Source organism: Danio rerio, chromosome 6 (genome assembly GCF_049306965.1).
Source record: "Danio rerio strain Tuebingen ecotype United States chromosome 6, GRCz12tu, whole genome shotgun sequence".
Lineage (NCBI taxonomy): Eukaryota > Metazoa > Chordata > Actinopteri > Cypriniformes > Danionidae > Danio > Danio rerio.
The window spans coordinates 20,665,223-20,680,864 of record NC_133181.1 but is presented as its reverse complement, the minus strand read 5'-3'; the positions used below and the strand labels follow the sequence as shown (position 1 = coordinate 20,680,864).

The 15,642-nt window shown below is 35.6% G+C and overlaps 1 protein-coding gene across 1 annotated transcript; it reads right to left on the bottom strand.

The window, feature by feature from the left end:
• Window positions 1-218: 218 nt before the first annotated feature.
• Window positions 219-15,047, bottom strand: uqcrc1 (ubiquinol-cytochrome c reductase core protein 1). Its single transcript, NM_200820.1, is given in 13 exon segments — window positions 219-533; window positions 2,435-2,510; window positions 2,595-2,683; window positions 3,653-3,738; window positions 3,838-3,998; window positions 4,627-4,770; window positions 4,850-4,965; window positions 5,068-5,147; window positions 5,677-5,875; window positions 7,683-7,812; window positions 8,111-8,197; window positions 13,117-13,257; window positions 14,993-15,047. Coding segments are annotated over 13 exon segments (1,425 nt in total). The 5' UTR covers window positions 15,044-15,047; the 3' UTR covers window positions 219-468.
• Window positions 15,048-15,642: the final 595 nt, after the last annotated feature.

Here is a 15,642-nt window from a genome sequence, read left to right as displayed (position 1 = left end):
TGGATTACATTCAGTTTAGGGTCAGGGTAAAATATCATGACTGACACAAAATCAGTGTAACATTAACCGAAACATCAAAGATGTTTTTAAATAATTACAGAAGAAATTTTATAAAGTCCTATATTCTTTAATGTCCTTACACCACAGCTTTCACCCAAAGTTATTTTATGACCTGCTTAATGATTTCATTTCCCAGAAGCAAGCAAATCAAGTAAACGTTCAGTGTGACAGGGTTTTATTTGAAGTTGTATTAGAGCTATTGCTATTTACACAAACAGAACAGAAATAAAGCATCGCATAAATTTTTAAATAGCTCCGCTTCATGTCCGACATTGAATGCACCAAATTACTCTTTGGAAAGTGATGGATAAAGAAAACGAGGGCAAATTTTCTACCCCTCAAGTACATACAAGATAAGGGTTTGAAAATTATAAGGAAATCACTGAATGCTTGCTTTCCAAAGAACAATTAAAACCGAAGCCAGAACATAGCACTCCTCATTCTGTTATAGTCCGGCAGCTGCTCAATTGGTCCTGCATAGAGAAGAAAAAAAAAAATCAGCAGTCAACAAAAATTGTTCCCAATACCACAGCACACTGCTGACTAGTTACCACTTTATTTGATGAGAAACTGAAGCTAAATATGGGCACAAAAACTAACATGCCTATTCAGTAATAGGACCTGTTCTGATGATTCATTTCAGAACCAAAAACCACTGCCTTAACAAATACAGTGGATCTGGAAAGTATTCATAGGGCTTCACTTTTTCCACATTGTTTAATCTTACAGCCTTATAAATTAATTTATTTCCTCAATTCTATACACAATACCCCATAATGACAATGTGAAAAATTTTCTTTGAAATTGTTGCAAATTTATTTTAAAAATTAAATAGCTGAATAATCACATGTACAGAAGTATTCACAACCTTGGCTCAATACTTTGTTGATGCACCTTTGGCAGCAATTACAGCCTCAAGTCTTTTTGAATATGATGCCACATGCTTGGCACGCCTGTCTTTGGGAATTTTTGCCCCTTCCTCTTTGCAGTACCTCTCAAGCTCTATCAGGTTTAATGGGGAGCAACGGTGTACAGCCATTTTCAGATCTCTCTAGAGATGTTCAATAGGATTTAGGTCTGTGCTCTGGTTGGGCCACTCAAAGACATTCACCGAGTTGTTGTGAAGCCACTCCATTGATGTTTTGGCGATGTGCTTTGGGTTATTGTCCTGCTGGAAGATGAACCGTCACCCCAGTCTGAGGTCACGAGCCCTCTGAATCAGGTTTTGTTTCAGGATGTCTCGGTACATTGCTGCATTCATATTGCTCTATCCTAACTAGTCTTCCAGTTCCTGCTGCTGAAAAACATCCCCACAGCATGATGCTAACATCACCATGCTTCACTGTATTAGCCAAGTGATGAGCGGTGCCTGGTTTTCCCTAAATGTAACAAGTTAATTATTAGTCTCATCAGACCAGAGAATTTTGTTTCTTATGGTCTGAGAGTCCTTCAAATGCTTTTTGACAAATTCCAGGCGGGCTGCTATGTGCCATTTACTAAGGAGTGGCTTCCGTCTGGCCATACAGGCCTGATTGGTGGATTGCTGCACAGATGGTTGTCCTTCTGTTAGGTTCTCCTCTCTCCACAGAAAAACGCTGGAGCTCAGACAGAGTGACCATTGGCACTGACTAAGGCCCTTCTCCCCCAATCACTCAGCTTAGATGGCCGGCCAGCTCTAGGAAGAATCCTGGTGATTCCTAACACCTTCCGCTTACAGATGATGGAGGCCACTGTGCTTAATTGAACTTTCAGAGCAGCAGAAATTATTCTGTAACCTTCCTCAGCCTTGTGCCTCCAGACAATCCTGTCTCAGAGGTCTACAGACAGTTCCTTTGTTTACATACTTGGTTTGTGCTTTGCCATGCACTATCAACCCTCGGACCTTATATAAACAGGTGTATGCCTTTTCAAATCATGTCCAATCAACTGAATTTAGCACAGGTAAACTAAAAAAATGTAAAACATCTCAAGAATTATCAGTGGAAACAGAATGTACCTGAGCTCAATTTAGAGCTTCATGGCAAAGACTGTGAATACTTATTATGGGGGGGTTTAAATAATTTATTTTAAAAAATCTTGTCACATTGTCATTATGGGGTAGTGTGTGTAGAATTGAGGAAATAAATTCCTCAAAGCCTGTAACAAAAAAATGTGGAAAAAGTGAAGCGCTATGAATACTTTCCGGATGCACTGCATGTGACATGAAACATGCACCCTTGGCTTCTTTTTATGTTCACATTTAACATTATCCATTCTAACAATCCTGATGGGTAAAATTCTTTATAAAAACTTGAGAAAAGAAAATGCCACAATTTAAAAAAACAGACATTTTAAAATATAAACATTAAATAAAAAAAACAATAAATGGACTTACCGACTGCAGACACAGCTGGACATTTGTCATATATATATTTAGAACAGACATCGCGGACAACACTGGGAGTCACAGCCTAGCAAAAAGCAATTAAACAACAAGGGATTCTTAAAAATGTATTTATTCACCCATCCTAAAGTTGTAATGACAGAACATTTACCTCGATTCTGGCATCCCACTCTGCCAACGGGATGCGCCGACCGTAATTTAGTATGTGCCTGCCAATTTCATCACAAACAGGTGTAGTTCCTGACAGGGAAAAAATCAAACCAACATTGTAGACAAATTTAGAGCGCATGCATGCATGTACACAAGAGCCAAATGATTATACTTGTGACCCAAAGGTTAGAAGTTTTTTTCTCTGCTCATTCTTTCGCTATGGGGTTATAATCTTAGATCAATTTATTATACTTGTAGACAATTTAATGACCTATTTGTATTATAAAAAAATATGTAGTTATGGTTTCTTCTTCATACTGAATTGTATCAGACAATGTACTTCATTTATTAGATTAGGACTTCATTTAAAGATTTGGTTTGTAAAAGATGTTTAAATAAAAGCCTGTTTAAACTAAATCAAAATCAGCTTGTGATGTTCCAAATACTCCTGTTTGTTTCAAAAAGCTTAGTTTCTCCCCTCAATAACTCACAATATATTCAAAGATTTATTACTGGGCAACAATAGATGAAATCTATTATTAAACTATATAATTTTCTCCTTTATCTTGATCAAAATGTATTTGTGCCCTATTTTAAACATGTACTCGATTTAAACAAAATTGATTTGTACTCTATTTTAAACCACTGGCTGTAAGTAAAGGTAATCTGTTTGTAATCATGGATAAAGTAATGACAACTGATTACTTGGTTATGAAAATATTGTAATTAAATGAAGATGAAAAAACATTTCCAAAGGAGAACGTGTTAATTTTTTTTAACATGGAAAAAAACGCTAAAAAACATGCTTTGCACATGGCAGGGGTGTCCAAACTCGCTCCTGGAGGGTTGATGTCCTACTTACTTTAGGTCGAACTTGCTGCTTCAACACACCTGCTAGGAAGTTTCTAGTATATCTAGTAAAAGCTTGATTAGCTGGTTCAGGTGTGTTTGATTAGGGATGGAGCTAAACTCTCCAGGACCAAGTTTGCACACCCCTGGCATATGGACATTGAAATATTTCTTTATGAATAGTATGAATAGTACGTTTGAGTTTATTACCATTGAGCTGTCCCACTAAGCTAGCCTTCAAAGCATTCTTAGCTCGAGCCACATCACTCTCGGTCACTGTGGTGCATACATTTATCCTGTGATACAGAAACATCAACACTTATGATCACTGAATAATAAATGATTAAATGAAAGAACCTAAGCCACACTTATGTGGTTTCAATTCTGTAACGCACCAGGCATTCTGAGCCCAATGCATCATGTCTTCGATTTTAAGTTTCTCTGTTACGAAATAAATTCCCAGCAGTCCAGTATCGCTGTATGAGGAGTAGAAGGTCTGGAAACTGTGACACAGGTTCAGCTCTGCAGCCCGTTGAGCCAGTCGACTACTTAAGTGCTGTATACAACATAAAAAGAACACCGAGCATTTCATCATCACAACAACATTCTACTTTTCGGCTTCTCGGATAACTTGACATTTACATGTGATTTGTAATGCATGATCACAGCTGAGTGAAGGCATGTGATGCTTGTTCAGAATCATCTCTTGACTGATCAAACATTTTATTAAGTTCAAAATAAGCTTTAAACAAGCACTGTACGCATAGTTATTTCTAAAATGTTTGGAATGGATTTTTTGTAATAATTTCTGGTATTTTTTATGCAGAAAAATATGAAATATGCATAAACCCATGAATCATATGGACTCCCCATATTACTTGTTTATTAGGTTTTTGGATGAAACCATCATCATCTTCATCCATCATTATATAAAAAAACAACAACATTTAATATCCTTCAAATTGTTCTCTTTAAATAATCCTTCAGTCTAATGATTTACTTTGCAAATCAACTGCAACTGGCAACAAAGTTTAAATGTATGGCATTTTTTATAACAAATATGACAATGAATGGCCGGACAAATCCCCGAGCCTAATAAGAACTAAACCACAAAATACCAAGCAATCCATACAGGGTAAATTAATGATCAGGTAATAGAAGTTTAACAAAAGTAATAATCTAACCTTTCCACCCCCGAATGTGATGTCATAACTACCAATGATGGAATTGGCAACCATTAATGGCACAATATCAGGACTTGCAGCTCCAGGTCCCTCTACTGCAATAGCAATGTGTGCTAGAGGCATTGCATCGTCCCGCATGCGAATCTGAAAGCAAGATGGCAAGTTTAACAGCAAGTCAACTAATTGGTAAAGACTAGAAAATAAAAACACAGAAAATACATACCTCACTCCCAGTAAAACGGCACGGGGACAGAACAGGTACTGCATCACCCTCATATTCAAAAGAAATTCCCCCTAAATGCTGCTTGGCCAAAGACACAACCTCATCGTGACTCACTCCTATAGTCGAGGAAAAAGATGGTGATTAAACAATTGGTTTTGCTCTGCGTGGCTTTCAACACCACATCTTTGAAAAGGTTGCAGGTTAGAAAACAGCAGTACCTCCTGCTGTGGCCAGGACCATGCGAGGTGCTTTAAAATGGCAATTGATGTACTCCAGCAAATCATTACGTGTGAGTGTCCTTAAAAATACAGAGAATGAAAAAGACATTTTCTATTATCAGTTCTTTTAGGGTCATTTCATTTGTTATGTTTATGCAGATACATTGAATCTGACAAGTCCATATTTAATCTGATATAAGAATTTGAAAGTTTGCAATCTGATTCACGGTTTTGTTTGGTTACCTGTGCACTTACAAATTTGAATGCATTCAGGCCTGGAGAAAGCTACTGTTACTGTGGGTCCACCCCAAAGCAGCAAGAGCATCAAAGTAGCCAGAAATCATTCATTTCCATATATATATATAAGGAAAACTGGTCCCCCAATGTAGCCCATTTTCTGTAGACTACACAATTTCAGGTCTCCACCACCCATTTCTAAATTTAATTCAAGTTGAGATCAGTTTGATTGACCAAAGATCACTTTGAGCCATCATTTTGACAATGCAAATGCTTATAAATGCAGCTATTGTAATGAACACGCAATACTGGGTGTGCAATATCAGAATTCACATGCAACAATATTAAACATCTTGATGGTTTTGTGCATACCTGATATTGGCAGAAGGACCAAAAACACTATGGCTAAGAGCAGTACCCTGGAAGGCCGTAGCATGGAGCAGATCCAGGCAAACATCCTGCAAGCTGCCCTCTATCTCTTCCAGCTCTCTTAGTGCCACAGTCCTCTGCTGCTCCATCTCAGCCTCACTCAAAGATAAGCTCTGTACTACTTCTGCCAACAGCTCCACCGCTTAAAAAAAAAAAAAAAAAAAAAAAAAGACATTTTGTGATGAAAGAATGAATAAATAGACATTTTACACATCCTGGAGCTTAATTTGCAGCAGTTTTTTAAGAAAACATTCGTGCAATCATCTTTCTAAATTATGGTAATTTGGCTATTGATTAAACGTTGAACAAGGCATGTATAATCAGATCAAATCACTTTTCCTGCTGACTCAGAGCAGATGTCCTGTATAGTCAGAGGAAATCTTCATTTATTTCAAACCACACAATATATTTTTATTGGTTTATAAAAAGTTAAATTAGTACTAGGGTTCCGTTTTAGCACCTTTCCAAATTAAAAAAAAAAACGATAAGATGCATGCATTTCAATTCTATTTATTGATTGCTGAATTTCTCAGTCATTCTCGCATGGCAAACAGCAGTGAGCATTTTACAGTTTAATCTATCTACCAGGTCATGTGATAATGTTGCCATGGACACAGCATGCTAACTTGTATTTCTAGCCAGTAGCAGCTTTAAAGTAAAACCTTTCCTCTACTGGAAGCGAACGACTAAAAAGACTCTATTACTGATTTGATTTATTTATTGTGTGTGTGTGTGTGTGTGTGTGAGAGAGACTATGAGCGATAGTTTTGCTTGGGTAACTGCAGCTAAAACTACTCGAGCAACATCTTCGGACAGAGCTCCGATGTGATTGCTCTTTCGCTCAGTCTAGTGTCTCCTAAAGAACCACATCATGATTTTACCAAGTACGATGCGATCCTGGATCATTTTTATTGGAAAATGTAATCCATACCTATTCCCAATCCCTAAACCCAACCATAACTGTAAATTATTCCTAAAATCAAAGGGGAATAAAAGTTGGATAACAATCATGTAGAAGTTAACCGTAAGCCTAAACTTTACATGAACGGTAAACATATCCTTTAATTCTGATTGGAATATTGTTCCAGGAATATAGATGTTAATCAAAAACATTCATCAGATTGGCATAAAGGAACATGCTACCTGTTTAGAAAGGTTTTTACACACTATACTTTTTTTTTTTTTGTGATCCCGATTAAATATATTCAGGCAGTAAGAATAACATATTAGGAGTGTCAAAATTAATTGTTTCTTTGGTGCACCGCGATGCAGACACGGACAATTCAGTACCGGTTCAGTAATAGGTCTTAAACGCTTATTACGTACTGTCATCATTTATCTCGTATGCACTGGCGCGGTAGCTTACTATGACGACAGAGGAGAGCGCGAGCAATTAAAACACTGAAACTACTTAAAAACACAGATACCCTGCCCAATTCACTGTGTGTGTGTGTTTGCAAGACAGTCTTTCACTGACATACAGCAGAAGCTGTTTACTGCAGTTTACTTGAGAAAATGAAAGTAAACTCTATTTCTTTCTCTCACTGTGGCCCCGTTTGACCTGCTGGCGTGACATTTCCTCTCAGCTGTTATAGTGATACTTTTTTTGTTATAGTGATACCTTTTTAAGTTTGTTTCTTCTGTTGCACACAAAAGATGACATTTTTAAAAAAGGATGAAAACCTATAAACTGACTTTTATAGTAGGATGTAAGTCGATGGTTACAGGTTTTCAGCAGTCTTCAAAATAAATTATTTTGTGTTTAACAGAAGAAAGAAAATCCTAAAGATTTGAAACAAGTAAAGGGTGAGTAAACGACGGCAGAATTTTCATTTTTTGTTGGAACTTTTTTTTTAAAGATTATTTAGAAAACATTACATGGGCTATGCCATCTAGAACCTGTTAAAGTAATTGGTCTGTTTTAGTAGCTGGGTTGTTTGTTCTCTAACCTTTAGGTAGGTCCTTGGAAAGAGTCTTCATGTAGTAAGCAGTATGTTCCCGAGAGGTGTAAGCATTCAGGTGACCCCCCATAGACTCCACTGCCTGTTCAAGAGCAGACTGAGGGTGCTTCTTAGTGCCCTTGATTCAATATAGGAATAAAAGCATACTAATTAGTGAAGAGTTACGGTTTTAAATTGCATGAACAACAACTAAATCTAGTGCAGAAACACTTTAAAATACAGTAATCACAGTAGTTTCACACATCTAATATTTTCTGTTTTTATTCAACAGACAATAATTTGCATTTACATTTTTAAATCAAGAGATTTTTTTTATTTATTGCCAATTAATTTGTTTGTTTCTGCTTTTCACTTAATATGTGTGCTCACTTTTATTAAATATAATTTGCAAAAAATCATAAGGTGTTATAGTATACTTTAAATGCCATGTGCTCCAAGAAAAACCCAGCTCCATTATTCTTCTCAGTCTCATATCTGCTCCCACAACCAATCCAAAGGCCAACCTGCAAAAGCCAAACACATGAAAGAATTATGAAGAATCACAGATGTAGCAAATTTGCAGTTCATTTACTTGAGGTTGAACATGATTTTTAAATACAATAAAAACAGAACAACGGAGTGGTCCTACATGAATTTAAAACAATGGGTGTCATTTCCTAATAATTGCGTACGTTTTATATATTTATAAATGCACATCTAAACTTCTCACAAAAACTTTCCACATAATATGCAAGACATGCATATGCACATGAGTTTGTTCTTAAACTCGTTCTTCTGTTAGTGAATTTGAAGTATTCGCTCTGTTCTAAATTAGCATCTGCATGCACAATATTAGTAATTTGCCTAATACATGCCCAAACCAGTTCCATATAAGGGCTTTCTGCAAATGCACTTGTCCAGAAAAAATCATTTTAAAAATTAGCCAGAGCCTGTGGTGTAGTGGTTAGGGCTGTGCAATTAATCGAAAATTCGGTTTTGATTTCGATTTTGGCTTCTAATGATTATGAAAAAACATTAATCGAGATAAAATGATTATTGCATCATTTACCACCGCTATCCAGTTGTACACATTTGTTGCTCTGCAAAGCTCAGTTTCACGTAAAAATGACTAAAAACATGTACTGTAATGAAAAGTTTGCAGCACAGTATCCACATCATTCTATGATGTACATTCGAATCATTTATGTTTTTAAAAGTGCGAAAGAGCGCATGCTGTTGTGTGTGTGTGCTCAGCCTCAGAGACGAGCAGAGCACACACATCTAAAGTCATCATAATATGAGAGCTTTAATGGTCGAATACATGCAACTTTGTGTCAAAACGCTGTGTTTGGTGATTATTCATGTTAACCCTTATTTGTGTAATAAACAAACGAGTTAAGAATCAAAAGACATGCCAAAGTGAAACCATTAATCAAAACTGCACTGCTCTTAAAGTGACACCGCGCAATATTCCTGCTGCCGACACACTACTCTTGACTGAAGGACTTTTGTAGCTATAAAGTTTTTTTTCTTTCAGTGAAAATGCTTAAAGCAAAGTTCGTTTCATATGTTTATTCTATCATATTTATTTCCCTTACCTTATTTACAGGGAGGAAATAACTATACAGTTGAAGAATTATTAGCCCTCCTGAACTATGAGCCCCCTGTTTCCCCACAATTTCTGTGTAATGGAAAGATTTTTTTTTTCAACCCATTTCTAAACATAATAGACTTAACTCATTTCTAATAAATTATTTATTTTATCTTTGCTATGATGACAGCACATATTATTTGACTAGATTTTCTTCAAGATACTAGTATTCCGATTAAAGTGCATATTAAAATGCTTAATTAGGGTAATTAGGCAAGTCATTGTATAACAGTAGTTTCTTCTGCAGGCGATCAAAAATATATTTCTTAAGGGGGCTAATAATATTGACCTTATAGTAGGTTTCAAAATATTTATACCTGCTTTTATTCTAGCCAAAATAAAACAAATAAAAATTTCTCCAGAAGAAAAAATGGTATAGGAATTACTGTGAAAAAAAATCTTTGCTCTGTTAAACATAATTCGGGAAATATTTATTTTTAAAAAATTCACATTAGGGCGAATAATTTTGACTTCAACTGATAGTCGGTTTAAAAAATTGGGATTACAATTATGATCAAAATAATCATGATTTTTCCCATAATCGAGCAGCCCGAATAGTGGTTAGTGAGTCGACATATGCACTCTGGTGCTCACGGCGACCAGAGTTTGATTCCTAACTCGAGGTCCTATGCCAATCCTTCTCCCTTCTCTGCTCCCCATGCTTTCCTGTCAATACTCTACACCAGGGGTGCTCAATCCTATTTCTGGAGATCTACCTTCCTGCAGATTTCAGTTGCTACCCATATCAAACACACCTGAACCAATTAATTAGGACCTGAACACCACTTGATAATTACAGGCAGGTGTGTTTGATATAGGTAGCAACTGAAATCTGCAGGAAGGTAGATCTCCAGGAAAAGGATTGAGCCCCCCTGCACACGTTCCCATCCATTAGGTGAAAACACAGAAAAAATATTATTAAAAAACAAAAACAAAAAAAGAAAAATTATGAACAAAGAAAACACATTTATGGCATTGAAACAAAAGAAAATGAATGTGGAATATGCTTTCAATTCTGAAAATAAGAGGTGTAATGCACTGCATTTCTGTTGACTTTAGAATCGACCATTTTTCAAAAGAGCAAAGCGCTCCTAGTTTACTCTTTCCAACTTCAGGCATATAAGTGCACCATCAAAACACGAGGTGCCGTAGGCGAACAAAAGATGCATGCGGGACATAAAGACCACGCAATCCACTTGATGACAATAGAACTAATTTTAAAAAGGCGCCTCTCACCACAAAATAATACATTCAGTATGATCAGGGCTTGCAAAGCAATTCAACACTCTCAGGAAACATAATAATCATTACTTATACTTATAAATGCTAATGGTAAATATAAATACGCCAAGTAGGGCTGCATGACTGTGGCAAAAATCATAATTGTTGATTATTCAATTGAAATTGTAATAGTGATTATCACAATGTACATTCATTGATGTTTTAAACAGATTTCTACCACTGTTAAAAGCAAAAGCATGCCATAATAATATAAAATAATAGTAAAAACTATTATTGGTTTTCTCATTGACAGTTTCAAAAAAAAAAAAAAAAAAAAAAAGAAGAATATGCATGAAACTGAATAATCTAATCAAATATATTATTGTACATACAGTAAACGTCACTGCATAAATTAAGGTTAAACATTATTCAAGTTACAACAGCTATTCAGTCAGAAGCAGAGAATGACTTTATTGTCTTTTGTTGTTTGATTAACAATAAAAACACAGAGCAGGAATAAGATGTTAACCGTTTAAGACAATACACAGATTTGGCCCTGAGAAAGCTACAGACAACATCATTTCTCAAATGTTTACATTCTAAGGCATAACCAATTAAATACTATTTCAAGCCAAGCATTTTGTGGTAATTATTGGATATAACTATTGGTTATTATTGGTTTTACCATTCAGAAGCCAGACTTCATTCATACGTTATATCACTTTCACAGGTTTAGGATGAGGCATTCTGAAATCTCCACCACATGTCGTCTTTGCATCTTGAGGTTCAGTGATTAAATAACAAAAGCTTCAATGAACTGTAGTTTCAAAATGAAGATATGCTACTGGTCCCACATGCACTCGCAATGTCAAAACCAAGGTAATAATGATGGCATTAATGACAGGACTCAAACTAAGCTTACAATAAGTGACTCGGCTTCTTTTTATGCGATGTGTTAAGCTCTCGCTGCTGTGTTTGTGCATTTGGATTGGTAAAATGCAGAGCATAAATTCCACTTATCTTCCACTTTCGCTTTAATATGAAAGCATCCATAACTTTAGCAGAGTGGCATGTAAACCTTGTAGAGACAGAAATGACATGTCATCGTGTAAATAATAACATAGCAGGGCTCGAAATTAACCTTTTTGCTTGGTAGCACCTAACTTTAAAAATGTAGGCGCATCAGCCAAAATTCTGTCGCACCCACCAATTATAAGCATCGTTACTACAAGTTTTATACAAACATATTTATTGCATTTGAAATCAACAATAATCAAACTAACAAGCAATATATATATATATATATATATATATATATATGCAAGCTTAAGGAAAATACGTCTCAACGAAATCCCGTTATTACAAGAAAACAGATTTTTATAACATAACTGAGTGACCAAAGCATACACTCACCGGCCCTGCACATACTGCTTGACATGAATGAATGTGTTAACCATATAACTGTGCTTTTCTCACGGGTGGTGTCTGATATTGCACTGATGTTTTTGACATATACTGTACCTTATTATATGCATACATCATGTTAATAGCAATACCGGTCTTCTAGTGCTAGATGTGGCAAACAGTTACCTGAAAATTCCATCCCACAGACTTTTCATAGCGGACTTAAAGCCAACGGAAGTCTTTTATCCACTCTTCGAAAAGTGTAGATGGTGGATTAACATTCAGCACATGATCACTACTAAGATGTGTCCTTATTTGTAACTTTACATGCCATGATTTCTAAAACAAAATCTGTCAGTGTTATCTTTATACTCATCTTCAGCATTTTATATTTTTTGCGGTAGTAGCTCTCTGTCATCCCAAGTCAGAAGGCATTGACTGAATGATTGACAGCTGATATTTCAGTGCTAGAGCAGTGGTGGGCAAATAAGAAGAGCGCGAAGGCGAAGCAAGCATTACAGACTTGGCTTTGTTTAATGCAGCAAGTTGACATGACAACTGTTTTAAACCATTCCTGAGCGCTGCGTTTCAAGTGCAGACAAAGAGCTTAGAGATGCATTCTGCGTGAATGTCTCCCGAATCCACGCATGTGGTGAACATTTTGCTGTAAAAACTGGTCGCACACAACAATTTTATGCACTTGCACAAATGCTCCCAAATATATTTTGAGGTTGCATAGATAAAATTTCGGGCGCATATGCGATCAAAATGATTGCAATTTCGAGCCCTGCATAGGCCTTATGGTAGGGGAATGTGGCATGCTCTAAACACACCTCTGAAGCTTGTAGAGTATAATCCTTTTCTTTTGTAATTGCAGCTTAGAACAATTACGTAATTGTGGCATCAGTTATCATGATCCCGATAAGAAATTTGATTAATAGTGCAGCCTTAATGCTATGCTAAATGTGAACAAGAAATCATCTAAATGGATTAAAAAATAATTCAAGTCAACTGTTTAACTCTAGACTAGTAAATTGAGCCTTTTTCAAAACAAAAAAAAGTGTCAGGCAGGAGTGTTTTTGTGAGGTTTGAATGTGCATAAACATGTTAATGCGCTACCCAATTATTGATCCATCAGACACACTGCTTTCTGAAACATCTATTCACCGTGCACGTTGGCTGGTTAGTCTCCTCAGATGCAATCCTCAAGCCATTGTCTAGGGTAGTGAGCCGAGTTTCTGGAGCTCCTAGTAGGCTCTGAGCATAAGATACAGAGGCCTGTCCACGTCTTAAAGAAAGGCGCAGAGGCTATAAGAAAAGAAAGTTCCAAACATAAGTATGGTACAATTTCCTTCACAAATCCACATCACAAAGTAATGCAATGACATGGACTAGTACAGACTGACCAAAAAGACAAATTAAATGAAGAATATGATCTGGCAAGATAACAAGAGATCCTGATTTTGCATTTACAGTCATCGATTAGCATCTCAGCAATTAAGGACTGGCTTTTCAGAAATCCCTATTACTAATATGACAAACAAAATTAGACTGAGCTTTATTACAGATTTAACAAAAATTTAAAAGAAATCAAAACAGATAAAATAGCTATATCAACTTACAAATTGTTGCACTTTCAAATGAAGAATCAGAATGAAATTGATATATTATTGGACTTATTGTAAATGCATTAGAATACAATGCCAATATTTCATATGGATGAATAATGCTAGCCCTGATAAATTTACATTTTGTCAGTCTTGATCCAATTTTAAGGGGGGCAAAATGCAGTTCCTGTGCTTTTGCATTCAGTCAATACCTCAGTCTCGTCTGTCCACAGCACGTTCACTTGGCTCAGAAAGCATATATATTATATTATATTATATTATATTATGTAACAGAAACTCTGACATTGCAACTTTTTATTACATCATATATAGTATGTTTTTAAATTTCCATTGAGAGAATTTTCATTTTATGTGCAAAAAATATTATTATTAATATAAATATTATTAATATAAAATATTAAAACAATTTGTAGATTATCATTTATTATTATTATTATTATTTTAGACAATCCCTGCAGACCCTATACATGTCAAAATATTAATATATTACAACATATTTAATGATTTGAAGACTAAGCAAAATGTTTAGTAATTAAAAGCTGTTTTGTAAGTAATTACAAAAGATTAGATAATGTTATGACTAGGCAATATGTTTGTCAAGTGAATCAACTACCCAAAATCTAAATGGCATTCAAAAAAATTAATAATTTAATCTGAATGTAAGGTGTCAAAAGAAGGTTACATTAACCGCACTGAGTCGTTCATTGTAAAAATGGAACTGTAAGTTACTTATACACAAGTAAACAGTAGTAGTGGTAGTTGTTGTTTTGTCTTCAAAACTTTATGATGCCTATATGAAGATTAACGTTAGATACATTTCCATGAAATCTCCATATTTACTGAAACATTTATAAAACATTCATTGATAATAGTAAGAAAAATTGCTCGTTCTATGCTGTTTTGCTGCCGCTTGCTGCATAGAGTAAGAGGTGACGGTCATAACACTCGCAGATAACGTACTTGATTAAAAATGACGAAATGTAATGTCACAAATACCAAAACGATATACGCTTATATTACATAGCTTAACATTTACAGAATATAAAGCGAACAAATATAACCTAAATACATCTTCAAATGACGTCAATTTTCAATGACCTTGTCCGATCAATAACGAGGTTACCTTAACCCTAACATTAAGTAAAAGATAGATAAAAACGTAACATTTTAATTAAAACGTGATTTGCTTACGCATCTTTTTTAACTCGTCTCTTGGTCATAAAAGCTTACACACAAATGTAAATGATCAAACCTTCAGTGAGCTATCAGTTAGCTCTCTGGTATCCACAAGGCCAATGACAATCACTTTGATCGTGGAAAGCTGCTGTTTACTTGTATATTTATCAGTCTACCTAAAATGAACGTTTGAAACTCTTTAAAAACACTTTAGTATTCCAAGGGCTCGCAATACTTACGTAGCCAGCTTTAGTAAGAGCTCGACTGATCCGCCACATAGAGGGAACCATTTTGTCCACAGTGTGCACCACCACTATCTGTACGAATCTGACTTGCGCTGTCTTCTTCGGCCTCCCCCTTTCGTTGGTTGCAAACAAAAGTGTGCATTACCGCCATCTATTGTTGTTAACATTAGTGCAAATGGACTCAGACTAAATGGATAGACAGAAGCTGCGTCCTACGTCGCATACTTTTTGTGAAGAAAAAGTACATACTTTAAAGAGAGAATGCAAGCTTTGGGACATATCCTCAACTAAAATTTGTTTTACATCTTTTTTATGAAAATATAGAAGTTAACATTGCTGTTGCATATTAAATATAACAAAAAATTCGATTTAAATATTTAGTTGGCTAGATATTAATCAGTATAGGGTATATGCAGAGCTAGTATTTCTTACTGATAAACTTCCGGTGAACGGTTAACGTGACTTTTTTCTTTTTCTTATGGCTCCTCTTACAACATTGATGTTGTGATGTAATTAAAATATAATTAGTTCAATAGACGTTGGCATTCATTTAGGTGCTCAAGTGTAAAACTAGATGAAGAGTAGTTGACTCGCACGGGCCCGTCAGAATTAACAGGCTAGCGCAGACGCTCCATAAAAAAAAT